The 27960-nt window shown below is 40.0% G+C and overlaps 2 protein-coding genes across 8 annotated transcripts; one reads left to right on the top strand and one right to left on the bottom strand.

Annotated features, from left to right (window-relative positions):
- Positions 1–91: 91 nt before the first annotated feature.
- On the bottom strand, positions 92–19180 carry LOC133491737 (sodium/hydrogen exchanger 3-like). Of its 2 annotated transcripts, none has more exons than XM_061803412.1 (16): positions 19173–19180; positions 6500–6802; positions 6163–6323; positions 5549–5627; positions 5298–5475; positions 4990–5210; positions 4706–4908; positions 4528–4617; positions 4382–4452; positions 4166–4295; positions 3928–4070; positions 3687–3810; positions 3423–3596; positions 2687–2741; positions 2496–2582; positions 92–2422 (listed from the first exon to the last, which is right to left on the bottom strand). In XM_061803412.1, exons 2-16 carry the CDS (start codon positions 6720–6722, stop codon positions 2115–2117), a joined length of 2247 nt encoding a protein of 748 aa, XP_061659396.1. In that variant the 5' UTR covers positions 6723–6802; positions 19173–19180; the 3' UTR covers positions 92–2114. The 2 variants fall into 2 exon arrangements, with proteins under 2 accessions (XP_061659396.1, XP_061659314.1); XM_061803330.1 differs by lacking the exon at positions 19173–19180 and adding an exon at positions 12601–13161.
- On the top strand, positions 18710–27320 carry lipea (lipase, hormone-sensitive a). Of its 6 annotated transcripts, none has more exons than XM_061803997.1 (11): positions 18710–18843; positions 20228–20475; positions 21482–21766; positions 21875–21965; positions 22045–22190; positions 22300–22485; positions 23770–23922; positions 24006–24150; positions 25459–25686; positions 25976–26367; positions 26590–27319. In XM_061803997.1, exons 1-11 carry the CDS (start codon positions 18828–18830, stop codon positions 26824–26826), a joined length of 2127 nt encoding a protein of 708 aa, XP_061659981.1. In that variant the 5' UTR covers positions 18710–18827; the 3' UTR covers positions 26827–27319. The 6 variants fall into 6 exon arrangements, with proteins under 6 accessions (XP_061659981.1, XP_061660064.1, XP_061660152.1 ...); XM_061804080.1 differs by having other exon boundaries at positions 18833–18935; XM_061804168.1 differs by lacking the exon at positions 18710–18843 and adding an exon at positions 18890–19025.
- The last annotated feature ends 640 nt before the right edge of the window (positions 27321–27960 follow it).

Below are 27960 nucleotides of genomic sequence, written 5' to 3'. Positions count from 1 at the left end.
ATATATATATATATATATATATATCCATCCGTTTTCTGAGCCGCTTATCCTCACAAGGTTCGTGGGGAGTGGTGGAGCCTATCCAAGCTGTCATAGGGCAGGAGGCGGGCTAAACCCTGAACTGATTGCCAGCCAATCGCAGGGCATATGGAGACTGACAATCAGTCGCACTCACAATACACCGAGGGTCAATTTAAAGTCTCCAATTAATGCATGTTTTGGGTAGGTGGGAGGAAACCAGAGTGCCTGGGGAAAACCCACACAGACGGCGCGAAAACATGTAAACTCCACACAGGCGGGGCCAGGGTTTGAACCCCCGTTCCTGAGAACTGTGAGGCCAATGCTCTAACCAGTTGCCCCACCTTGTTGCCTTCTCCAATCATCTTGAAATGAAATATCATGATAATTTCTCATGGAGCACCTGATGATCTCGCACTGTACGCTAAATCGCCACAGCACAGTAGATGGAAATTACTTGACTAGCCTAAACTGTAGTAAGGAGAAGAAATTCCTAGCCAATCATAGCCCTGTTTGACCACTTCCTGTGGAGGGCATTGACTTTCCCTGTGGCACTTCATGTCATTAAAATGACTCATATTCTGTTTTAGTTATGATCGTACATCATCATATTATGTGAAAAACGTTGCCCACTAGGCATCAGTTGGAGTCTGTTCATCGTGGAAGTGGGATTCCGCCATCTGTTCCCACTTCTCAAAGTTTTTTTTTTTCTCCCAAATGAGTTTTGAGTTTTTCCTTAGGACTTTTGGTCTTTGCCTCTTGTGCTTGTTACTAGTGTAGAGTAGAATCTATTTAAAGGAGAAGAAATTGATTTCCATGAGACTATTTGGACAATGTGTGACCTCCCTCCTCCAAAAAAAAAACCACAACTTCTGAAGTTACAATGCCCTTTCACACAGATGGTACCCTGAAATATACTGCTTTGTTTGTAAACAATTACTCATACTGTACTGTACTTGGTTCATTTGTGTCATGTAGAGGAAATTGATACCATTTGTAACCCTATTTGCACAAATTGTGTCAAAAAAAAAAACAACAGCTCAATTTTTTCCCCTCTTTTTAATAATAAAAAAATACATCCAGTTCCAAACAATTCAATATTTTAACTAGTCAAAGTGCATGATTTTTCATAGGAGCTACAGTAAATAATTCCTGCTGACTTTCTTTCAAATATTTGAGATTCAATTTCCTTTGTGAATACAAAAAAACATTTGTTAATAAATACATGCCTGAATCATTAAGGCAGCTAGATGTTTAGCTCTTCATACTTTGTTTCATCTTAAGTGGTGGCGGTCATGTTTAAAGAAATGCAGATCCAAATATATCTAATGCTGCATTCTAGTCTTCACATTGCTTTGATGGAATGGATTACTTTTATAAATAAAAATCTGTACATATTACATACATTGAAAAACGCTTCTACAATTTGGATAAGATGTTTGGTTGTGCATTTGGCACTTGAAACAACATATTGTGCATCATAATATTTAACACGTTAGATAAATATCATGCCAGTGTGCATGCATGCATCTCCCATGTGTATTTAGGAAACGGGGAAAATTAAGCTACAGCTATCTATTTTCTGTCCTGCTTATCCTCACGAGGATCGCGGGTGTGCTCTTGCCTATCCCAGCTTACTGTAGATGAGAGGCGTAGTACACCCTGAACTGGTTGCCAGCCAATCGCAGGGCACATATACAACCGTTTGCACTCACATTCACACCTACGGGCAATTTAAAGTCTTCAGTCGTCCTATCCATGTTTTTGGGATTTGGGAGGATAGCGAAGCACCTGGAGAAAACCCACGGAGGCACAGGGAGAAGATGCAAATTCCACACAGGTAGGGCCAGGTTTTGAATCCTGGTCCTCAAAACTGTGAGGCAAATGCGCTAACCAGTCGTCCACCATGTTGTCGATGAAGCTACGTTTGGTCAAAATGTCAAGAGTACAAAGGTTATAAAGGCTCGAGTTTAACCAGTCTCATAGGGAGAAAAAAAAAAACATTCCCTTGACTATATTTTGACAGGAGACAGTGCAAAGTCTGAGGTAAAGGTTCTGTGTCTTTGGCAGCCAAGTTAACGATACGAACAGGGGGGCTACATGTGACCACCATGTCTGTCAGAAGGCGGTGGCGGTGGTGGTGTTGATGGCGGAGGAAAGTCCTCTTCCTCCCTGTCTTGTGTTGGTGGTGTGTCAGCTTGCATGAATGAGTCTGTGGAGCGAGTGCTGATCCTTAGTGGGGCAAGGCGTCTCAGGTTGCTGGGGGTCCACGGCAGGCTGACTTGGGCCCTTTGGGAAGGAGCCACCGTGCCGCTATCGAGCTCGGCCTCCGCTAACCATGGCGGGATCTGCATCGGCGCCATTGAGTCCAGATCTGGCATAAACGCTGGATTCTCAATTCCAGCTGGAGCGTGAAAAAAAAAGTTTTTTACTAGTCTGGAAATTAAAAAACAATTGAGGTGATGGGTTCATTTTACCTCCAGCTGTGTAGGTGACCCTCATGGCGATGGAGTCTCTTGATGCTTCATAGCCAGATGCGCTGTCGCCCTCTGAGAACTCAAAATCTAAAACAAAATATGTTATAAAAGTCACTAGGAAATACATACTGTATGATGTTAACCATACACTTGATGTTTTTGTTGTTGTCGTGTGGAGCAGTAATACAAACCTTCATCACCAGAATGGTAGGTTTTACTTTTATCATTTGGTTTTCCAGAGGACATCTGCAATATGAGAAAAAAAACTAAAAGTTATTTGCATGTAGCCGATTATGGACTATCAGCTCCTGGTCTACACAAAATCAGAAGATCTGACTTTCATTTACAACCTCAAATTAATTATTTGTTCCAGACATCCATTTAAATTTATTCCACTTTATCCTCACTTTGGAGCTGGAGACTAGCTCTGCTGTCTTTAGGTGAGAGGCAGGGTACACCCTGGACTGGTCGCCGTCAAGTCACAGGATATTTGTTCCATAAAACTATTAATTAATTCCCAAATGTCTATAATTTTCACATTTAACACTTCACTTGGCTGCACTGCTTTCAGCTGTAGATGTTTGTACGATCCGATTTCAGTGTCTATATGCTGCTCAGAGCCTTCAGAATCAGCAATGGTCACCAGTGAAACTTATACTACTGCATATTAATAATAAGACTGTTTCTCTTCCTAATCAGTCAGCTAGGCCCAGAATAACATCAGTATTTTCCATTAACTGATTGGTTGCAAAGGGCAAAACTTGTTACAGCCAACTTCGATTGACAAAACACACCTTTAGTGCTCTGCACACGTTAATACATTTGTTAATAATCGCGAATGGCTCCAGGTGATTTATGAGGCACAGTACACGGACATTGGCTGGATTAAGCTTGAAAATGGTACTCAATGGCACAATTCTGCTGGACCTTTTGTTGCTGGTCTTTCTTTTGGTGCTTGGTTATCGTCTTTGGCGGAGCAACACCCATCTTTGCGGACTTAAATGACTCCAAACGACTTCTCATGGTCCTCTGGAAGATCTCCTGCACCTCATTTTCATCCTTGTTGACCTCAAAATGACTACGGCTGTACCTGTGTCGGTGCTAGAAAGGACGTCAGTCAGTCAGTGCACAGTTCATTCTCCATACAGAAGGTGGAGCTTTGCTGTGTTTTGTGCACATAGAACATGCTACCTGTTTCCTTCCTTTGTACAAGTGTTGTTGCAGAAGATGGTGGCTGCTGATGTCTTCTGCTTCCCTCACACCTTTTAGTGTCTGTTCATGCATTTCCAAGCTCACTGATGGCACAGGGTTTCGTCTACAAAGGTAAAACCGTAACAGTTATGTCAGGCCACACTCAAATGTATTATTATAAAAGACCAGGAATTTCTAATTTAATTGTTTTTTTCCTCGTCGATTCCAAAGTTCATCTCACCCCATAGGCAACATGGTACCATGGTCATCTGCCATGTCAGCCATGATGTCTGGCATCACCACTGGGAATTTTTCCCCATACTTCTTGAAGTCAACAAATGCAGATTCGTTGCGGATAAACTCCAGAGATCCATCGCGCTCACCCTGCACAAACAGCATAAATATTATTTTCAATCTTTCTTAACAATTATATGGTAAGTAGCTAATAGCAGCAAATATGTCCTTTTTAGGTCACACACCTCAGCTACATAACTCATGGCATCCTTAAGGTTCAGTTTATGGAAAACTTTGAAGACATAGTCACGATTCTTCCTTGCAGAGGGCTTCATGAAAACTCTAGACATCCACTTCTCCTCAAAATGACTCCACCTTCACAGAGAGCATAAATATAACAGGTTTATGCAAACATTTACAGTAAATTAAAGTGTTAAATGCTAATGAAAATGTTACTCTACTTGTCTCTCATGTAGTTGTGTCCAATTTGTCCTGATATATCTTCGATGGCGACCAGCATGTGATCAAAGACCTGAAGAACAGAAATTCTGTAATGGTCCAAGGTTTATTTCAACACAGACAAGAGTTGATGCGTTCTTAAATTCACCTTGTTCTGCAGTTTTTCAATAAGTGTGACATCACATACTGCAGCTCTTTTTACTTTGAGCCAGGTGACAAGAGGTTTCATTGTTACTCCCTGGAACACAAAGATGTAACATTAGGGGTCATCAGTTAAAAAGAGTCTTTTAACAATTATTCTGGGAAATGACACCTAAAATTATTACCTGAAGGATGACAGTGAAATAAACTACAATCAGTGTCGTGGAGACCATTAAATTCTTCTCCTCAATCTTGCTCCCATCCAGCATCACTGCCAGGCCATAGGCAACCGCTCCTCGCAGGCCACCGTAGCTCATGATAATCTGATCGATCACCTCCAAGGGCACCAGGCGGAATTTGTTCATGATCCAGGTTAGGAAAAACACACCTGTTGTATACAATCAGGAAAACCGTTTTTAATTGTTACATTAACATAAAAAAATGACTTAATAACAAACAAATATATTACCAATGAAGCGATATACAAAAATGAAGAGGAGTGTGAGGAGAACAAAGCCTGTGTTCCACACCCATAACGTCTTATCAACGGCTGAGATTCCGAGGAAGACAAATATGATGGTTTCTGACCCATTGGCGAGCACCTTCATGGCATATCTGACTGTGGTGACGGACCTTTCGTCCATGTTTGCATTGATGTACTTTTGGCAGCTGACGCCACAGAAAACGATTCTACAGAGAGGGAGGACAACAGAAATCATGAATAGGTTGGTGAAGACCTTCACCAAATCGCACAATGTTGTTTAAAAGAGCACTCACGCAAGAATGGCTGAGAGGGAGAGCATCTCAGCAGTGAGGTAGGAGAGGTACCCCAACACAAAGATAAAGCCTGCCTCGATGATCTGAATGTTCTTAGTGCATCTGGTTAGAAGAGAGAGCAGCAAACCAAACACCATGCCGAGCAGGGAGCCGCCGAATGCCACCACAAAGAAGGAAACTAGACAAAGGGAGAACATTTGTTTCAAACATTTCACATTATGTTTGCATGCCGTTTCATGAAAACTCCTTACCTATTCCTTTGATGATCTCCACAGCATCAATTTGGGATCCTCCCAGGGAGACAAATGAATCAAATACGTTGAAGAGCACCTAGAGTAAGAAAAGTAGAGTTGAATTATTTACATGTTCTGGGTAATAAGGTGGTTTCCAAGTAAGACAGAGCTCTATTTATGAGAACAAATTATTTGGCCAAGCAACGACAAGGGTGCTAGCCAAGAGCCTTGTGGCACTCCATACACAGGAGGGAGTCAGGAGTGAGAGTGTGATTACAGTTGCTGAGGAGTATAAACTCTTTTCTCCCCAAAAAGAGCGCACGATGTCAATGACATGAGCATGGTCAAATTAACGGTTGAGAGTTATGCGCAGTGTCTGAGATTCTTTATGATTTTATTGAGGGCAAATTCTGCTGTGGTAGGTGCGTATGACACATTGATGTGGTTCAATGAGTTCATTATTGAGTTATTGAATGTGTGTCCCGCTAAAGCAAAATGATTTTTTTGTCCTTCATAGAGTCGTTCAGTACATACCAGAAGAGACAGAAATATATTTAGCACAATTATATGGTACAATGTCCTGTTCAGACACGTTCACGTTTAAGGGCAGTCGTAGAATGAAGTATACGAACCACTGTCACACCATCGTTGAGGAGAGACTCTCCAAACACCAGGATGAAGAGGACCTCATTGACATGGACCTGTTCAAATACAGCGAGGACAGCCACCGGGTCCACAGCGGCAATCAGACTGCCGAACAGAAGGTACTGCAGAAGGCCGATATTCAGATCGCCTGCAAGAGGTCATAGGGCAAAATAGTTTTTCAGTGCTTACTCTCGGTTTATTAAGACAAGACGTATAACTTTGACCTGGGCATACAGTATACAGTATGTAGAGTGTAACAATTCAGAGCAGTTCAGTTTGCAGATGCTTTATTACTAAGTCCACACAAGTGTCTTCTCTTTTTACCCATGGCTCCTCCCTTGTGACATCCCCACAGCGAGAGGCCCACGCTAGCAGCATTCCAGCAAGTCCCAATAATAGCGTAGACCAGGATGGTTCCCATGTTGCTGAAGAACAGCTTGTTTGGCATGAAGTAGCCTGCATCCAGGATGATTTGAGGCAGCAGGTAGAAGAAGAAGACGGTTGGGGTCAACTTGAAGGTCTGGACCTTGTCTGCTCCCCAGATCATGCCACCGAGGATGAAGCCGAAGCAAATCAGCAGGGCGCTCTCTGGGATTATGTTAGTCACATGATGGTTGGCCTCAATGACTGTTGAAGGATAGCGAAATGTTACAGAATTAGGTATAGAAATGTTTCTTGGGACAGAAATCTTCAGGGTTAGTTAAGGGAGTCTCTTAAAATCAACTTCAAGCATTGTCTTTTGCCGCCGGACTCAAGTTCAGAAACAGCATAGAAAATAAATCTTAAAAAAGGCAACTCAAACGTGCTTGAAAAAATTTGCAAATGATCAACTGTTGAACTTTTTGTCCTTGGCATATCATTAACCATTGTGGCTGTGTGCATAAATGCCTACAAATACCTTTGCATAACTAAACAGACGTTTGGTTGAGGTCGCTTGACTTTATGGCTTAATAATCAAGCCCAGTGACCTGTAAAATAGCCACAAAATTTCAAAATGTTGATTTATGTCAGCGGTGATGATTTGTGTTGAGGTGTTGCATTCATTAGGAATTGTATAGATAATAGTGTTTTTCGGACTTAATTTAGCCGGTGGACAATGCTTACAACTTCCCTGCTCACGCTGCACTCCTATGATACAATTAAATATTTTATTACACCCATGAGTTCAGTGTTCTTGTGCCTATAAAATCTAAACGGAAATTGAAATCTTTTTGCAGCATAGCCAGCACAAGACCCAAAATGACAGAATATCTTTCATCACATTGTAGCATGACTTTAATTAAATTTAAATGATTGTATTTTTGAGTATGAACCTCTTCCAAACCAAAGGCCTTGTTGAGACAGTGCTGCAATGAATAAATTTGAATAACATTTGCTTTTTTTTAAAAAAAAGAACAACTTCTTTTTTAAATTTAGATCAATATTCTTATCATCAGTGTCAGATGTTGGTTTGTCAAAATAAAAGTTTTCTGATGAGGACAGAAAACAGTTGAACAATAAAATACGTACAAAAAATCCATTGCTATTATTTCTGACAATAAGTTTCCTGCATCATCTTTAATAACAGAAATCAAAGGTGTGTCTGCCTCTGTGCTTTTTTTTTCTTCTCACGTGACTATATACAGGGAGTTCTGTGGATCTACGAGTCTAGAGCAATGATTGTAAAGCAATATTTTAATGAGTAAATATTTTTTTACATACCCAGTTTCGCCAAAAAAGCAATAAAGACCCATAATGTAATTAGATAAGGAGTCTCCATGTGATGCCACTTAAATGACACGATGGGTATTCCGTTGACGGCGGAAGGGTGCCCATGATCACTGGCGTTGAGTCTAGAATTTGGACGCGCGAGAGTCTGGTCCCCATTCTCCACTGTGACTCCAGGGATGAAACAAATGAACAATATGAACACCAGAAGCCAAATGTGTGCATGTCCACGTCGTTCCATTTGGCCAGGAAAATAGCAAAAGTGAGAAAAATCAATCTCTCGAAAGAAAAACAAAGTCCTGCGATGTGAGTCAGATCGTATGTCACGCTCGTTTTCTCTTTTTATCTTGATGAAATGGAGTTCTTCCTTGTTACTCACTCCTTTTTACCGATCTTTGTCATTACGCGGTCTCCACTTGCTTTGAGTTGTCATTTTTCGATCTACATAAGCATCCTTGGTGATGGAATGGACAGAATCCAGAACTCAGCCTTTTATATGTTCAGTGTCTCCTCTATAACCAAGGTTGAGAGATGCAATGGAGTGTGACGACTGTCTAGAAAAAGGTGTCCAGTTATTCAGTCACACCTGAAACACCCACCGACCCTTTCCGGTCTCAAAATTTACCTTGACGCTCTCAGAGTGGAGGATTAAGTGATAAGTAAAGTGTTACCGGGCAATTTGATGGATGTTCAATGAATAGCTCCGGATGTCTGGATGTTTTTCAACTGCTTCATCCTGCAGGTTTGTGCTGAGTAATGATTGACGCTGCTGTTGCATAATCTTTAGTTAAAACTCCCCTAGCTGCAATATTTAAAAAAAAAAGGTGAAGAATAAGTGCTATTTGGAATTAAAAATTAAGCCTTTAAAAGAACTGACAAAGCTTTATGTTCAATAAGATCATTCATTTTATAGTGTAATCTGAATAAAACTTTTCAATAGCTACCAAATATCTTAACTATTAGTGCCGAATAGATAATGGAGAAAATTTGGTCGCGTTTTCACTTGCACCAGAAAGATCCTTTTACGAAAAAAAATTTGTTGCTGTAGATGACAACACTTTATCTGACTGGCCACCCTCCAACTATTAATGATATTAAATGGTATGTACATATGTATGTCCCACGAAAGGTGGCAAAACTAGTCATTTACTGTTGCTTGATTGACATTAGCCCCTTGAATAAAACATGAAGACAGAAGAAAGAGGTAGACTTTTTGTACATTTTTAGGATGACAAGTATGTGCGTAATCACAACGTGATCCTTATAAAATTGTGACCTCTGTTCTGCATGTAAAAAAAAAAAAAAAACGATGCGGGGGTGGAGATGCAGGTGACAACTAATTGACTAACTAAGGAGTTTATGAGCTGAAAGTGAGAAAAAAAATTGTCCCTGCTTTGATCATTTACTACATAAAGAAAGAAGCTCGGTGCGCCATGTACATGTACACATCTGACGAAATGTAGATTAGCCAATACTGCAATATCTGTCCTTTGCATTTGTTTTTACATACTGTACAGTTGTATAGTGTATTGATTCATAAAGTGCTGATTCTCGCAAGTTTCAGCCTTATGACTGGATGTTTTATTTGGCGAACTGTCCCGTCCTGTTTGAGCAGGACAAGGCACAAAAGCTTTGTTAGAAAGCTTTGCTCGTGTGTCACATGAGCTCTCACACAGGTGTGCAATTTACGACATTTATCATATCTGACATAATACGGATGCGTATTAATTAGAATTAGATTATATTTTTGTTGTAAAGATGTGTGTTAACATTGGATTCGATACATCTGTACCTAACCATGTATTCAAACCATAATGAGTTCTAATCCAAAAACTATACCCAAAATACACTCACTTTAGATTTAATACTCTTAATTATTCTGGCTGTGGTTGCAGTGTTTGAACTGTATAGCATTACACAAAGAGTGTTTATAATGTTTTCATTGCAACATTAGTGGCACGACTCATTAATTGTAGTGTAGTAATTTCAGCATCAACCTTGTCAATTAGTGTTCAAATAATCTCCTGAATAATGGCTGGCCTTTAACTAGACGCCATCAATCATTTTGAAAGAGCTACGGCCCTGTAGACATCTTAGGGAGTTATAAATAGAGCTTGGATGTGCATTGTAAAGTTAGATAAAGGTGATTTGACTGTATCGGTAGCTACTTGTACGGGTTACTGTGTGACATTTAACAAACGGGAAGTGTGCTGGGATTTGCGGTTCAATGTGTCATTATTGATGGACTGTATAAATCAAGTGGGCTGTAAATGTGATTGCTGATCTGATAGCAAACTAAAATAAGCAAAACAAAAGACACATTTGGTAGCTTTTGTGGGCCAAAGGAATCATTTGGGGCTTTTTTTTTTTTTTTTGTGATAGAGACTTCCAAGACAGATTTGACTGCAATAAAACAAATGTGATCAGTGGGCCACTGGGTAAGTAGAGCATAAATCAGTGGTCTTAATATCATCTCAACACACACAGACAAATAAAAAACAATAACAAAGGTGACGCATTTCCTTATTAGAATAATTACTACTAAACGGGAAAGAGCATGACTGTGCATTTCTCCAAAGGAATCACTTGGGAAAACAAGTAATTAGTACCATAGCAAACTAAAACAAAAATCAATAGCAAACATATATACAGTATGCTGCTGATTGGTCTGGAAAAACAACCTAGCATGACTTGACTGAAATGCTAAGAAGTGAAGAAAGCAAGCATTGTAAAATCCCTGAGCAGGAAACAAGATCTGGGAAAATTGGTGTCATTGTCCGGATTTCAGCTCATGAGGATGGGCGCGTTTAAAGTCAACAGTGAGGGTGATGTGCACATATTATTGGTGTTTGGCTTTACAGTACTGTACATCGGTCATACATTCTGCACCCGTAGTTACTTTCAAGATAAGGCGGTCGAATAAATGCCCGGAATACTCATTAAATTGCAATAAAATTGCAGCAGAGCTATAGTCGCCTGTACTAGTTTGTTAATTTTCTAAGTTTTTTGGAAACAAATGTTCTTATTGTGTTTTGGTGTATTTGAAGGGGTGGGGGGGGGGGGGGAAATACCCTTATTACCTTTACTCTTCTAAACACAATGGAAATAGCATTACTGAAACTAAAACTATGACAACATAATATGTTGCAACTTCCATGTAGCTTTTATCCCTTTACATACGCAGAATAACATTGTCTTTATTGACCTCTACAAATCCTTTATCATTTGTAGCAAGGAAGACCACAGTCCCTCATTTATGTCTGACAAAACATACACAAACATAGATGCACATGCACATGCAGTCATTTACAGTGTCCACAGTGGTTTGCATTTTGTCGTGTACACACAAAAACACTGGCGCTGGTCACGAGATACCAGAAGTCTTTGACAGGTACTTGGACTTCCTCCAGTGTCATAAACCTCAGGAATAGGACAGACACCTCAATAGCAAAATGCATATTCCCAAAAGCTCCACGATCCACAGTAGACCCTGTCCCCAAGATCCTTACTTTGGACTTAGCCCCTGACTGGCAAAAATCAAGTTTCATTCTTCTTTTGAACCTATAAAAAAGCACCTTTGATATTTATTTAATTTATTTTAGGGCTCTTTATGATCTCACATGATACAAAAATGGGAGGTTTTCACTGTGTATACTGTAGCTGTATCAAAAATTACTCTAAAGACAAATGTGCTGTCTCCACTGACACCATTCGACAAGAATATCAATTTATTTGTTATTGATATTATAATTTGCAGTGTTCAATCAAATCAAATCAAAAGCCTTTGATGTCAATAAATGCTGTGCATACAACGAAATGATGAGTGCTTTTCCACAAGGCGCAAGGTGCAATAAAATAGAATAAAAATCGAAGAATATCGTAGTAAAAAAACAGTAGATATAACATCAAGGCACAGTTATTGCTAAAGGTGTTTCTATTATGTATTATATCTTATGTGAAGGTCAGAATATAATTATTATATTATTAGCACAGCTCATAGTATACAAACGACAACCCTAATGTCAAGGTTGTTGTAAAATTAATAAGAATTATTAATGTACAGGCCAGGGGTGAAAAAAATATTCACATTCTGTTCTCAAGTAGAAGTATAGATTATTGTAAAGAAAAAAATATATAAAAAAAACGGTAAATGTATTGATTTGACTAGATTAGTAAAAGTAAAAAAAAATGAAAAATAAATGCTGTTTACTTTCAATTACATTACATATATTAAGCGGTAGAAAATGGATGGACTTATTTTTGATAAACAAAAATCTACCCAGCGTTGAATTTTAAGATTCAAAACATGTTCCCATCTCTTTGCTGACATTGTTAATTCACTCACAAAAAAATGCTAAATTGGGTAATGATAAAAACAAAAACAGAAGCAGACAGAACCCCTATTCTATTGGATCTTTTTTAGTCTGTCATGCCTTTTTTTTGGCAAATTAAAGAGTGGAAAGTACAGATATCTTTTTTTTGTTTTTTTAAAATACTGTATAAGCGCTAAACCTAAAACGTAGAAAGGTAAATGTAAAGATACATGAAAATCTACATAAGCACAGGAGCAAAGTATCTGGTTTTGTATATTCTCACAACTGTGAAAAGTAATTTTTTTCATACAGCTCATGTTCTGTATCTCTTTGTTCGAGTCTGTCTGGTTTAATCACTGTGTTACCTTCAATTTAACAGGACGAGGGACATTTAAATTGACTCACTAAGTTTGCAGATCCAGGAGACCAAAACCCACAGAGCCACCAGGTATGGGACAGAGACGTGGCTCCACTTCCAGGACACAATGGGTAGAGTCGTGATGGGCTCACTTTCGTGACCACCACCATCGGCGTGACCATGACTCTCTTCCGTCGCATCATGACCAGAGTCCGATCCCGTGTGCGGACTTGAGGATGTCGTTCCGTGATCGCTTCTTGTTTGGGTCGCGTTTCCGTGGTGTTCAGAACGGACCATGCGAGGCAGGCTCAGTCCTTGCCCCAACATCAGTAACATGCAAAATAAAAGCGTTAACCACCCCACAGTCGACATACTGTGTTTACTGTTCTTTGGACCTGACAGAAATTCTCAAAATGAAGTAGAGTTTCCCTCTTATGTCTCCTCCTTGATGTGCAGCTCGCTTTATCTTTCCTCTCTTGCCTTATGTCCACATCTTTATCTGTCATGAGCACAGTGGCAGGCCCCTGTGGCTCATCAGTCAGTCAAGGATACAGTTTTTTTTTTTTTTTTTAACACCAGGTGAGGTTCAGCCCATCTTGATGCTTGTCTGTCTCCTCCCACTTTCTTCCTGGCTCAGCTAGTCTGTCCACTTTATTCAATAGAAGAATCGGTGCCCCATCACTCCTTTATTGCCACAGGTGCTCTATAAACTTCATGTTAAAGTTACTTTATAACTTCAACGGTTATTTTAAACTGGACTTTGAAGTACTTTTCTGCATTCCCTTACGTGTTTCTAATATGTGGCACGTCTATCATTGTGATATACACATGTAGTTTTATTGGCAAAACAAAAAGGTTGTACAGTTTCAAAAATTGAAAAATAAAATTCCCTTGGTTGGAGAAATCTAAACATGCAACACCAGATAACTTTATCATCATATATATTATCATATATAAGATCTGTGAGTATCATTTGCAATATGAACTGCATATATAATATATAAGTGCAGTTACTTTGTTGTTCTTTGCTCTGAATGTCGTACCAGGGCAGCACCGACTGCTGGAGAAAAATTCCTCGTGTGTTTTTAAACATTTGGCCAATAAAGCTGATTCTGTATTTTAGTTGCAGTTATATTTTGATATGCTCTGAAAGTAGCAGTGTTTAACAGCCTCCTGGCTGAATAATAAAAATCTTCAACTCTAGATTATCAAGGAGGAAGGCCACGGGACATTTGTCTTCTCATTCCTACGAGATGAGTTTTTACTGCCAGTTTGTATGTGCGTTTAGGATATGAAACTTTCTTGGCACGTGCAGTTCCTTGATTTTTATCAGCCATTTTGCCACCGTTCCTTAATTACATTTTAAATTGGCAAAGTCTATTGTTGTGTGAGAGAATCTTTTGGGGTGCGTGTTACTATTTTCTGAGGTTGTGGGGTTGTTGCAGCTGAAAAAAATACTCACGTCTTCCCAGAAATTTTAATATTGCACTGCAATGTGACATTAGACAATTCAAACAAGCAATATAAAGAAAAAAAAAAACACAAAGGAGGGTGTTCTAAGTCAATATTTGAATGTGTTTCCTGGAGACAAAAGCGTGCAGTGATTTCCTCAGCGACAATACTTGGTGAAATACCATCAGATAAATTTTACTACTATTTACATCCTAACCCAATTACTGTATTTATTTTATGACTTCCGGCACGTGAGTGAACAGATATTGAATTAAAGAACTATTTTACGATATGGATTTTCTTGATGGGAAGATAACTATTTAAATCAAACATCTCCTCAACGTATCTGCCAGTATACTGAAATTTGTGTGTGTGTGTGTGTGTGTGTGTGTGTAAGGATAATGCTGATAAGAAATAAAACGTTTTCAAAAAGTGTTTTTTTCTTTAATATCACCAGTGAATATTGCAAAACTAAAAATTGAGAAATTCACTCAGGGCAGGACGTGCCCTGTTACACCCCTGCAGACCCATCCCTATATTGGACTTCGCTAAATAACATCCAGGCATACAAACAGCAGCACATTCGGTTCCATGCTGGTGTTCTCTTTCGTCATACTGGCTGGCGTGGGCTTCAAGGGAACCTGTTAGCACGGCATCTCTGTTGACAGTTTATGAGTAAACTACATGCATCGATTGTTAACCTGTGCCAAGACGGGCCGAGAAAAATGTGTATCCAGGGTCAGAGGTAATCAGCGAGTTGTTTTGACCTTTGAGGTTAAGCCTCAACTGGTAAAATGTTGGACAGGCTGAGTTTTGACATGAATAAAAGTGAACTCGTACTGAGTTCAGATCAGTCTTACCATCGTGGCCTCCGCTTAGGACGAATGATCTACAAACCATTCAATAAAGTTCACAAAGCTTGGAGCATCCAGGTAAAGCTTCACTTCACTTCAAAGACTCATTTTAATAATATAATTCAGGCAAGCGGTGGGTATATGCACTCACATAAGTGTACTTTTAATCTAGACTAATTTAATGAAATTAAAAACCTCCCCCATATCATTACTTGAGGAAGCGTAAGTATTCATTCTTCTCTTGAACCTATAAAAAAAGTATCTTTGATATTGATTTCATTTATTCTAGAGCTCTTTTATATTTAATTCAACCTCACATGATACAAAAATAGGAACAGTTTTCACTGTATATATCATAGCTGTATCAAAAATTATTCCAATTTAATCACATTTGTTATTGTTATTATAATTTGCAGTGGTCCCCAAGGTGTTTCTAATATGTATTATATCTTATGTGAAGGTCAGAATATAATTATTATATTATTAGTACAGCTCATAGTATGCAAACAACCCCAATGTCAAGGTTGTTGTAAAATTAATAAGGATTATTAATGTACAGGCCAGGGGTGAAAAAAATACTCACATTCTGTCCTCAAGTACAAGTACAGATAATTGTTAAAAAAAAAAAAAAAGCAAAAGACCGGTAAATGTATTGATTTGACTCCTTTAATAAAAGTAAAAACAATATTTTAAAATGTTGTTTACTTTCAAATACATTTTATACATTAAGCGGTAGAAAATGGATAGATGGACTTATTTTGATAAATTCGACAATAAAAACATTTTGCCATTTTTTTTAAAAACAAAGATCAACCTTGAGTTTAATTTTTTGACTCACTAAGTTTGCAGATCCAGGAGACCAGAACCCTAAGTGTACTTTTAATCTAGACTAAAATATTATAACTTAAAATTAAAAACTTCCCCATATCATTACTTGAGTAAATGTAAGTATTCAGTGAAAAAAATCGAGAGTAACTTTTGGTTTATTTATTTTTTTATGCAGCCCATAAACGTAAAATGGAGAAAAATATAACATAGGGACATGCAAATTTAGATATTACTAAACATTCTTGCTTCAATTTTTTTTTCTCGTGAGGATAAGCGGCAAAGAAAATGGTTGAATGGATATAATATATATACAATATAAAATAATAATGAGTACTATAAAAATCTTGGTTATTGCGTGAACAAGCACATAGATGCTGAAGAACGAAATTATATTTGATTATGTTGAATTTTAGGGTGTAGATTTATCAGGAATGGTGATTTGTTTCATGAATCAAAAACAATGGGAATCCTGCCAACTTTCATCTTTGTCTTCAGTGTTGTTCATACATTGCAAACTTTTACAAATGAACGCAGAGCTCGAAGGCGTCTGATTGGATCAGACGAACTGCAATTTGCATTCACGTGCTGTGGTCGACCTACTGGTTTTATTCCACAAAGACTGAGACCCAAAACATTCTCCTGTATGTTAATAAGTTCCAAGTGAAGTTCTCGAAATCAGATGTACAGTATTATACCTGCAATCCAAGAAATACACCTGGAATTTCCCGAAGAATTACATCCTGTATCGGTCATTGATTTACTGCTTTGCCCAATATGTATTATTGCCATGTTTTTTTTCTTTGACGAAACAACTACCGTCAAGACCTATCAGCATAACTGTAACTATTGTTAATCTTTAAACATGATGAGCTCAAAGATAGTATTTGTGCGGAGCTCAGTAAAACAAATAAAAAGGAATGTCTTCCGCACTTGAATGTATCGCATGAGGACAGGTCTACTTTATTTTGTTTACAATGTCAAATTCCAAAGTAGCATTTGTGGGGACGAGCAGCCACCTGCATGGAGACCAGTTGAAATAGAGGCCCGTGTTTACAAGTTGACAGTTTCAGTAATTGTCATGTTGAAGCAACATACTGTCGGCTCTGTAAGTGACCTTTGAAATGCACGCCACCTAATATAATCTTCAGACTTAATCCTTTTACGCATGCCGGGTCTTTGGCCTTTTGGGTAAAGTTAATGACGTCCGAGCGGTGGCTCGAAAATATGTCTTTAATTTGAAAGCCACTGCCACTATATTTATAAATCATCCACTGGATGGTGTGATATAAAATGTCTATTTCAATTTTGGATTACATAAAGTCAGTCATGACCCTTTGCGGTTAACGGGTTCATCTCTGCCTCAACTCTTTAATGTGCAATAGTAATTGAAAAATAAGATACCAAATATTATGTAATTTGCTATTTTGTTCATTCTAAATGGGTTCTATTTGTATGACGGCAGTCAGAAGAGAACGACACAGTACAATTCTACAGCAATGCAAACTTAATTACACCCACAACATTGAAGAAAATATTTCATAAATATTTCTCATACAGTGCTAAATTGTAATTAGTAGTAAGCATAATCATATTTCCAAGGGCAGAATATACTATATAGTACAGCTTCTGTTTTGAATCTATTTTGATTGCAAAGGCACATAAATGCATACTGTGTAAAAATGATAAAGCATTCAGATACTATTTAGAAACAATGATGCGGTTGCATGAACCGTAATCATAATAATAACAACAGTTATTATTATTATTAATTATAATAATAAATATTATTACTAGTAGTAGTACTAACAGCCGTAGTGGTATACTCAAAACATTGTCAAATGTGTGATTTTGGTGAGCTTTCCTGTTGATGATGATTCCTAAGGGACAGCACTGATCTAAAAAAAAAAAAAAAAAAAAAAAAAGACCGGATGGCTCATTTGCCACCAAAACTGAAGTCGCCATCCGCCATCTTGATACTCCCAAAACAACCTTGTCGACCTGTGCAGCGACAGCGATGAACTGCGTTAATCACCACTTTCGTGGCTGTGAGATGAAAGATTTACTTTGACACTGTTAAAGTTTGTTTCTAAAGTTTTTTTTCGTATTATTTTCAGATGGTCTTAATTCTCTTGAACAAAATTTTGTGTACGGTTGTTGTTGTTCACTGTTCACTCTCTGCTTCACCTTTATAGGCCGACGGTTTTTCGCAAAAAGTGCCCGCTGGAGCCACGCAAGCCGCCTTAGGGGTGCTCGTTTCCCCCTGAGAGGAACTGTCATGCTTGTGGGTGTCCTTCCCCAGCATAACAGCCCGCTCGTGGGTGTCCTTCACCCGCATTCATGCCCATGTACCCTAAGTGTGGAAGTCATGGTTGTCATCAGTTCATATACAACTTCATCAGTGGATATACAAGCCAAAAAACATATTTTCTGTGAAATTTTTTGATGAGTTTCATAATACAGAACTCTGCAAATTGAATTTGATTTTCAAATGTGAGGAAATAAGTTTAAATTTTCTGTCGCATGGATGTCGCAGGGACAACAAATGAACAATGCGTTTAATATGTATTTTCCCATTGCGAGTCCTTATTTAAAAAAAATATATTTAACTGATTGACTTAGAATTTTATGTTTTTATGACAAAAAATGCATAGTTTTTTTTGCTATGTTATGATGATGGTGCATATTTTGAGAAAAGGTACATGTCACTGAAATCGAGCCCTATGTAATATGCAAGGTTTCTTTATAGTCACGGTGTTATATCTCTTTCCTTTGCACTTGGCAATTTTTGTCCTAATTAGAATCGAATTAAAAATCCTTCATGTTAACAGAACTGAAATAATGTCAAGCTCACGCGACCAGTTTTAAGTCTACATGCCAAACTTTGAGAAAACCCCCCGCCATAATCCAACCTGTGAATCATGTCCCTCACACGTTTTGGGAGTACCAAGATGGCGGCCTGTGGCTTCAACCAATCGACATTCCGCTTGACGCGTATGCGCTTTCCAGTCTTTTGTGAGGGACCGGAGATTGATTTGTTATGCTAGCACGGGGGGGGGGGGGGTAGGTCACGTGACCTTACCCAGCATTCTCTGGGCGGTTTGTCGCCGGCTCACTGACGCCCCGTTGAGGAAGTCACGGGGATGCCCGCCGCCGTCGGTAAGTCGAACCGAACACGAGCTCGTTTCGACACCAATAGCAGAGTGGAAAATGGAGCGTCTTGAAAATGACGCGGTAGGGGAGGCTTTCGGGTCAGTGTTGACATGACTTCGATAGGAAGCAACATGTTGATTCGGCGGGCCGGCAAAGTTTTCGCGACAAGCAACATGGTTGCTCCTCAGGTGGTTAAAACCCAGCTAAAAAAAAAATGGTCGGTTAAATGCGAGTGTTTTTGTTTTGTTTTAAGATAGACTAGTAGACAAAAACCTGTCATGCATGAGTACGGAAAGTAATATCAGTCTGTGACAGAGGCAGTGACAGTGACTCACATGAGCTGTTTGAGGTCAACGGGCGTTTTGCCGGAAACATCCGATAAGTACAACAAGATTTCGACTTATAATAGCAAATTTAAGTTGTTTATTTTTTTCATTCGTTAAATTGGATGCAGTAGACTTTCACGAAATGTGTTTTTGAACGTGGGTCATTAGGTTCACAGGGAACTTATCGGGTTTTGTTTGTCTTCGTCGTACACATAATCAATGTATTGATTTACTCTAGAAAACTAATCAGATCATGCAGTAATTTAAAGATGGGTCGGAATTCATCAAACTTCTCCCAGTGCTCTTTTGTCGATATTTTACCTAAAATACGTTCAAATCCTGCTTTTTGCTTCTTCCAGTTACCTGACAGACTAAAATAACATTTTTTTTGCATTGAAATCAAACCCAAATACTGTATGGCCCAACTTAACATTATAAATGAATCATCATGCTATCTTATTGTTGACATACCATATTTTAAAGACTGTCAAGTTTATTAATAGTTCTGATAACACATTACTACTTCACATTACTCTACCTAACAGCAATCATAATCATGAACAAGGTGCTAAAACAGCTACCACATTTATTTGTTCATTCAAGTGATGTTATTATTTTAGGTTGTTTTTACAGTCATGAATGCATAGTTTTTACTTGGATCTAGCCTTCATTTTCAAAAGTTCCATTGGAATTTAGAAGTTCACATTATTTTCCTGACTAAAGCTCCAAAATCCACACCACATAGAGTTTTGTTTGTTAGTACCACACAGACACAAGATTTGTTATTTAAAAAAATGTAATACAAAATGCAAAGCAATAAATAACGGCCTCGTTTCAAAGTGCTCCCCTCCGGCTTTATAAGACAATAAGTCTGTTGTCAAAGCCAGGACATGACTTTTTGTTGCAGTCAAAAGATCATTAAAGTCTGTGTTTACCCAAAGGTTAACAGTCCTTCTTTTAAAGATACACACAGTGAGTGATCATATGACATAACTCCAAGCTATGGAGACGCATATAAAAGGTTAAAGTTTTATTAGTTTCTCTTGTCTCTCTTTGACCCCCAGCCTCAGACATGGATTTCAAGGTTGCTTTTTCAGCCTTGGAGGCCATGTGTGAAGAAAACATGTCTGCTTTCTGCGGACCTTCCAATCACGCCGACGGTGCTGTTGCCCGGCGCTTGGTGGTTTGCATGAAACAGATTCAAGGACACGGTCGGGCCCTCGAGCCTATGGTCGCCAGCTTCACTGCAGTTTGCCACCATTATGACTTTGACGCACAGACACCTGGAAATGGGTATCGCACCCTGATCAAGGTATGCGGGGGAGAAAAAAAATTTTCATGTCTTTCGTTGCCATGTCGTCATATGGTGTATTTGACGTGACCAATACATTACATAGAACATACATACATAAAACAAGAACAATACAACTAATTGATTATAATATAATAGGTCTTGGCAAAACATGTAGGTGGTCCAGAGTGGGACACACATCTCATGTACTGTATTCCCTGCCGTTTTTAAAGCTAAATCGTATGTTTAATTAATTACCTATGATCCCTGCTGTAGCATACCTCGGGGTCCTTAAGGGGTTCCCTTGTGCCTGTGTGCACCATCTGATGTAGTTTAAAGGACAATTCCGGTGGTTTGGAGTAATAATGTGTCCAATAGGTCAAGTAATGTGTACTCTTATCTTGATAATGTAATGTTAAATCCTCTCTCATTTAATCGTGTTTTGAAGAGGTTTTTGTCAACAATTAGCAAATTTTCAAGTGCACTGCCATTTTCGTGAGTCACATAAACTCTCACGCTGTGGGAGCTCGCTTGCTCGTCAGACCCCACGTCATTCTGCCTGAAGAACCATCCAAATACTGAACATTATTTACACCCACAGGTTCCTATCTATATGGAAGTATTCCTCCGTCTCCCAGATCAACCCATACCGCTATTTCTTCATCAGATGAGGATAAATCTGAGAAATCAGCGCCGGGCATAATTGTGTCCCATGTAATCGAGCGTTTGGAACGGCGTGTAACACGTCATATCTGCGTATGTAGGTCATGTGACTCGCAAAAATGGCGGCGCCCCTGAAAATTCGTAATTGTCGATAAAAATTTCCTCCATAACATTATTAAGATTGAGTACATATTATATGACCTATTGGATACATTGTTACTCCAAACCACCGGAATTTTCCTTTAATCACATAAACAAAATAAAACAAAATTCTGGACTGAATGCGGGAGGAGGGGGTTCTAAGGTTTCTTTCACGTATGAATTACTTCTGATTGACTCTCTGTTCTCTGCTTGCGACTTCTAGGTGGTACAGGCATGTCTTTTGCACATCCTTCACAAGGGCCGCTACATTGCCTCAAATTACAAAAGCGCTTTCTTCAGAGCGCACCACAACGCCTCAGAGATGGAGGCCTACTGCAGCGCCCTGTGCCAGCTGCGAGCGCTGCTCTACCTCGCCAAGCGGCTGATCAACGACAATGACTTTGGCCAACTGTACTCGCTGCAGGATCTCGACCTGAGCCACAGATATGTGCAGGAATACAGCTCACTGCACAAAGCCTGTTTCTATGGCCGGTGCCTGGGCTTTCAGGTCTGCCAGCACTGACTACATTGATTCTATGAAGATGTTAATAAGTACGTTTAGGTTACAAGTTTTCCCGCTTTTGAGGCAAAACTCTTTCATTGTTTCCTTGGACAGTTTTCACCAAGCCTTCGTCCGTTCCTCCAGACTATTGTCATAAGCATGATCTCTTACGGTGAGACTTATGGTAAACAGCAGTCTGGACTGGGTGAGTCTCCGTCCTGACCTCAGATAGTTATTTATGCTTGGCCATTGGAGATAGAATTTCTCTCGCCGTGTTTTGTCAGGTTTGGCAGCCCTGTCTCTCCTCACATCGGGAAAGTACGTCGTCGATCCAGAGTTGCGTGGCGCGGAATTTGAACGCATTACTCAGAACCTGGACATGCAGTTTTGGAAGTCCTTCTGGAACATCACAGAGTCTGAGCTTTTAACAGTAGGCAGGGTCAAATTTTAATCCTTGTCTCACTTTCTTCTTCTTTTTGACCTGAAGTCCAAATGAGGATTTCATTATGTTTCCTCTGTTATTTTTGTTCTCCCCTCAGGGCTTCAGTAGAATTGCCTCTCACCCTGTACAGTTGAACCTCACTCTTACAATACCGCCTGTCCCATTACGTCTCCCCCTGGCATCAGACCCCAATCTGTCTGCGACTGTGTCACCGCCGCTGGCCCACTGGGGTCCTGGGCCCGTCCATATGCGTCTGATCTCCCACGAGATTCGAGAAGGACAGGTGAAACATCACGTGGATAAGAAAATTTGTGTTGTCCTAAAGCAGGGGTGCTCAATGCGGTCGATCGCGACGGTGTGCTGAAAAAAAGAAGACATCAGCCGTATTTTTTTTTTTACTTTAGCTCACCGCGCATGTGCAAACAACGACAGTACAGGAAAACACGCTGTCAGTGAGTTCCCCCCTATTTTGAGCTCTTGCTTAAGAAATCTTAACAAACATGAGTATGGATGCTGGAGTAAAGAAGTCAAAAACCTATCACTTTCATACGGAATGGGAGGCGCCCAAATTTTTAACGATGTCATTTTTGAAGTGCGTTTGCCTCAGCTGCCAGTGTAGCGGAATGTGTCGCTGCATTTTTGAACCCTTTACGGAAAATACGACACCAACATTCCGCCGAAAAGCAAGCTGAGAATGAGAAAAGTGAACGAACTAAAATCCCAACTTGGACGCACAGCAGTCACATTTCACACATCAGAGTTCAACAATGAAAGCCGGCATTCGTTCCTGGTTCCGTCACATCACCATTAATAACAAGAAGTCCTTTCAAGACGGAGAGATGAGGCATAGCTGACTCGTTGTTTCGATGTTTTAAAAATAAGGCGGAAATATTATCTTCAATAAAATCTCTGCAGCTGTAAAGGTGCTGTGAAGCCATGGCTGATGTGTGGAAGGACATCGGAGATTGTGAGTGTTTCTCACTGCAGTTGGACAAATCCACTGATGTGAGTGACACAGCCCAGGTGTGCATTTTCATGATTGCGTTTAGTGATCATCAACGTGAACTCAGATAGTTAAAAAAAATGTTTGAAGTCAATAATGTTGTGTAATATTGGTTCATGTGGTTATGCAAGGCACACAAACAACAACATATAGAATCCTCAATATACTTGAAAATAAATGTTTTGCATTTTTTGTAGTGGGTAGATCTCTGAGACTTGGTCATTCTATTTCATCATTGGTCATAGTAAAAAAAAAAAAAAATTTGTCAGCCATCCGTCGATCGCGAGAGGTTGGATCTTTAAGAAGTAGATCTTGGGGTAAAAAAGTCTGGGCACCCCTGCCCTAAGTGTCACAGCTCATTGTTCCGATCTTACATCGGAGTGGTCAGTACAGTTCAATTAAAAAATTGATTGTGTACATTGTTTAAATTTAGGAATATCAACATTTTTATGTGTGTGTAATAAAAGTCAGCATTTTAAAACACTTCCCAATACTAATAATGTGTGAGATTTCTCTTTTGTCAAATAAGTGGAGCTTTTGTGTGTATTTTTCCATTTTTTGCAGGACAGTGAGGAGCTCCTGGCTTTCTCCCGTGGCGATCCACCCTCTGTCTCTGCATCCAATCTCCCGTGGGTGCAGAAGCAACCCCTATCCCCGTGGCTGCTCATTCACTTCCACGGAGGAGGCTTTGTGGCTCAGACGTCCAGATCACATGAGGTATGGCCCATCGCGGTTTCCTCTAACCACTTCATTTGGCAGCGGATAATACGTTTTGACTTCCATGTCTTGGTTTGTATCAGAATTATCTGCGAAGCTGGTCGAAGGAGTTGAACGTTCCTGTCCTCTCCGTTGACTACTCTCTATCTCCTGAAGCGCCCTTTCCTCGAGCGCTTGAGGAATGTTTTTACGCTTACTGCTGGGCCTTGAAAAACTGCCACCTGCTTGGTTAGTATATCTGTGATCAATGTCAAGGGAAACTGTTTTGAGAAATAAATTCATACATTCGTTCCATTTTAAATACTGCTTGGACCTGAGAGCATTTGGCTCAAAGTTTCTGTTTTAGTTCAATCCAAAAATGTTTAAAGGAGAAATCCAGTGCTCTGCTTGAACGATGTATCTAATAGGTCATGTATTATGTACCCTATTTTCACGATGTGATGCTAAATCCTCTCTCATTTAATAGTGTTTTGAGAAGATTTTTGTTGACAATTATGAATTTTCAGGGGCGCTGCCATTTTCACAAGTCACATGATGTACGTGGGCGTATGTAACATGTACTGTGCCTTTCCAAACGCTCGACTACATGGGACACCATTGAATGACGCGGAGTCTGATGAGCGAGCTCCGGTGGCGGCCTTTAGCCGAGGTTCCAGGCGGCGGAGGCTGTTAGCCCCGGACGCCGAAGCTCAGCGAAAGGCCTCCGCCGCCTGAAAGCTCGGCCCGCGGCCCGCCACTGGAGCTCGCTCGTCATTCTCCGCGTCATTCCCGTCGAAAGAACCATCCACAGCTGCTGGCCCGAAGCTCCCGGGGGCCTTTGTTTACGCACTTATGTAGGCCTCCAAGTAATTACAGCCATAGGTTCAAATCTCTATGGAAGGATTCCTTTGTCTTCCCGATCAACCGATACTGCTATTTCTTCATCGGATGAAGATAAATCCGAGACATCAGTGCTGGGCATAATGGTGTTCCATGTAATCGAGCGTTTGGAACGGCACGTAATACGTCACATACACCCACGTAGATCATGTGACTCGCAGAAATAGCAGCGCCCCTGAAAATTCGTAATTGTCGATTAAAAAAAAAAATCTTCTCAAACCACGATTAAATGAGAGAGGATTTAACATCACATAGTCAAAATAGGGTACGTATTACATGACCTATTGGATGCACTGTTAATGCAAGCACTGGATTTCCCCTTTAGTGGCGTTGAGGCATCAAGCACTCGCAGACAACATTCACCCAGCCAAGCTTTTATGGACTTTGTATTGTGCACTAGACTGTAGCCATGAAGTATTCTAATGGATTAATATTCAGGGGGAATTAAGGGGACTTGTCCGAATACATTCATCAGGAATGTGTTGTTAAGACTCAATGACTCCATTCTTCTGACCATATAGTACAGGGGTCACCAACTTCGTGTCTGTGGCCAAGGACCATATAATGAGCCTGTGACCCATAATGAATACCATTAATTATGAATATTTTAATAGTCAAGTTAACGGATAGATGGAACTCCTCATTTTTGTGTCCCAGGTTCGACAGCGGACCGCGTCTCTCTGGCAGGGGACAGCGCTGGGGGCAACCTGTGCATTACTGTGTCCATGAAGGCCATGACCTGTGGTATCCGGGTCCCTGACGGTATTATGGCCGCCTACCCTGCCACCTTGCTCACCACGGACGCCTCGCCCTCCCGCTTGCTCACGCTCATTGACCCGCTGTTACCTTTGGGTGTTCTTGCGAAGTGCCTCAACGCCTATGCAGGTAGGTTTGTGCCGTAATAGGCGTGCATTCTTTTACACATCATTTAACCAGAGATGACTTAATGATGATGCCTGAAAACAAAATGGACAATGTATTTGTGGGCAAACCAGATAATGTGGGCATGATTACAACATTAGTTGTATAACTGAGCACCCGTTCTTCAGTGTACCATGGCAGGGTGAGGGTTATTATATAATGTTTGCATTAATTTTGGTAGAACTTATCCTGCTAATTCTTTAGTCGCTTGCTTTTTGTTCTTTCACATCCCGCCATTCCTCTCTACCCCTAGGTGTAGACTCTCAGACCGTACAGCCCGCCGTGGGAGGCAGCAGTCTGACGGCTCTGGGGAGAGAGACCACCGCACTCCTCAGTGATCTCGCTCAGGGAGCAACCAGCTGGATCCAGTCCTTTCTGCATCCCATGTGGCCCACAAGTGGAGCCGGCTCGCGAGCGTCAAGACACAAAGACTCCCCAGGCGTGGACACGCAGAGGAATTTGAGCTATTCCTCACCGCCACACTCCCATTGTCATCTAGATTACCCAGGGGGCTTTGAGCCCCTACGCTCCAAATGCCTCGCGGTTGTTCAGCCGACCTCCTGCCCTATCATCAGGAACCCGTTTGTGTCACCGCTGCTGGCGCCTGACAGCCTCCTACGAGGCCTGCCCCCTGTTCACTTAGTGGTGAGGAAGACAACTTCCCCGCTCCTTTTTGTGCAAAATAAATTTCTAGAATATCTTTTAACGATTAGTCATTAATAAGTGTCAATCTGTGACGCTGCACACATATAATCACCTCCTGTAAATGTATAGCATGTAGCATTTATATCTGTAAGTATTGTTTTATGTGTCCCTTAATTGATAAATTAATTTAGTTTCCTGACCTGTGTTTTTTCTTCCAAATAGGCCTCTGCCCTTGACGCTTTACTGGACGACTCTGTGATGTTTGCCAAGAAGCTGCGAGACATGGGCCAGCCCGTCAGCTTGACGGTGGTGGAGGACCTTCCGCACGGCTTCCTCAGCCTTTCGCAGCTGTGCAAGGACACGGAGGTTGCGGCAGAAATCTGCTTGGACAAAATAAGGGAGATCTTCCTGGAAAAAAGCACCCAAAACTGTTCTGACAAAGCTAGAAGAGATAAATGACACATCGATTCGTGAATGATGTTTTTGTAGGTGCATTTCATAAGTGGGGAAAGAAACAATCTATAGTTTTTTGCAGAGAGTTAAATTTAAATCCATACCCAATAGCGTCAGAAAAATCTACTTAGATTAAAAATAATATATATACTAGTGGTTTTATCATCAGTGGCAACACAATTTGTTGTGTTTCCCCCTTGTTTATGTAAAAAAAAAAAAGAATTGCAGACGCGGTTAAATAGGGCACAAAACTTGCAGTTGATGGAGTTTATGTGCCTTTAAGATGTGTAGTGTATGTAAAGTACTGTAATAAGACACTAGGTTTTCGAACATTCCAAGATGAAAGCTTTACTCGCGCACAAAACGGTTTACAGATCTGCCGTTTCATTATACGTGAATACTACTGTGGCCTTCACCTTGTATTGCTCGTAAGTATTCAGCGGTGCATTTACTTGGTGTTAATGTTTCTTAATATTTATTACAGTGTAATATTTAAAGTCTTATTAAATCAAAAATGCAATCGTTTTGGATTGTTGGGTCTTGTGTGTGCTCATGGTTTTTTTTTTTTTTAAGATCACAAGGTTTTATATTAACCGCTCCATTTTCCTGTCTCAGCTGCAGTTTCATGCCAGTTTGAGCTATATTATGGCTGTCCCACCTCTCAAGCGTGCAGTGGAATTTATATTTACACGGTAAATGTCTCGTAACAGCATTTGTTCTTAACCCACGCAGTGAAAGGCCTGCTACTTCCACTATTGTTTAAAACCCCAAACTTCTTGAGCAGGTGTTCTTGAGCGTCATCATCCTCCATTTGGAGCAGTGTGTAATTTCATCTCCTGTGAAAATTTCACACCCATCTACCTGTTTCAAATCCAAGAAACTGGAATTAATGATGCGAATGACAGGAATAACTCATTGAATTGAAGTACTGTAATTGTTAAAATTGTCTATGTATGTTCCATCTTTATGCTGCTTCAAATATTGCAAAAAAAAAAAAAATGTTGTTGACCAGCAATATTCTGCCAGAATTGTGGCAGCTGGGTCAATCTTTCCACACAGTGGAGCACTACATGATATAACTTCTTGTAATTTTTCATTTAACTTGTTTGTTTGTTGCTGTTTTTATTTAGAATTTTCTGT

The sequence above is a fragment of the Syngnathoides biaculeatus genome, chromosome 1, assembly GCF_019802595.1.
Source record: "Syngnathoides biaculeatus isolate LvHL_M chromosome 1, ASM1980259v1, whole genome shotgun sequence".
Taxonomy (NCBI): Eukaryota; Metazoa; Chordata; class Actinopteri; order Syngnathiformes; family Syngnathidae; genus Syngnathoides; species Syngnathoides biaculeatus.
The sequence above is the reverse complement of the archived record's forward strand: the minus strand, read 5'-3'. Positions and strand labels throughout refer to the sequence as shown.

Coding starts and splice junctions, on each gene's coding strand:
- LOC133491737 (XM_061803330.1), bottom strand. CDS start 12,925: ATGTCGACTGTGGGGTGGTTAACGCTTTTATTTTGCATGTTACTGATG. Junction 4,909..4,989: donor TTTTGTATATCGCTTCATTG/GTAATATATTTG, acceptor TGTATACAACAG/GTGTGTTTTTCCTAACCTGG. Junction 3,811..3,927: donor GGTACCATGTTGCCTATGGG/GTGAGATGAACT, acceptor TTACCTTTGTAG/ACGAAACCCTGTGCCATCAG.
- lipea (XM_061803917.1), top strand. CDS start 20,054: ATGACTTTTTGTTGCAGTCAAAAGATCATTAAAGTCTGTGTTTACCCA. Junction 21,767..21,874: donor GCCGGTGCCTGGGCTTTCAG/GTCTGCCAGCAC, acceptor TTCCTTGGACAG/TTTTCACCAAGCCTTCGTCC. Junction 26,368..26,589: donor TGCCCCCTGTTCACTTAGTG/GTGAGGAAGACA, acceptor TCTTCCAAATAG/GCCTCTGCCCTTGACGCTTT.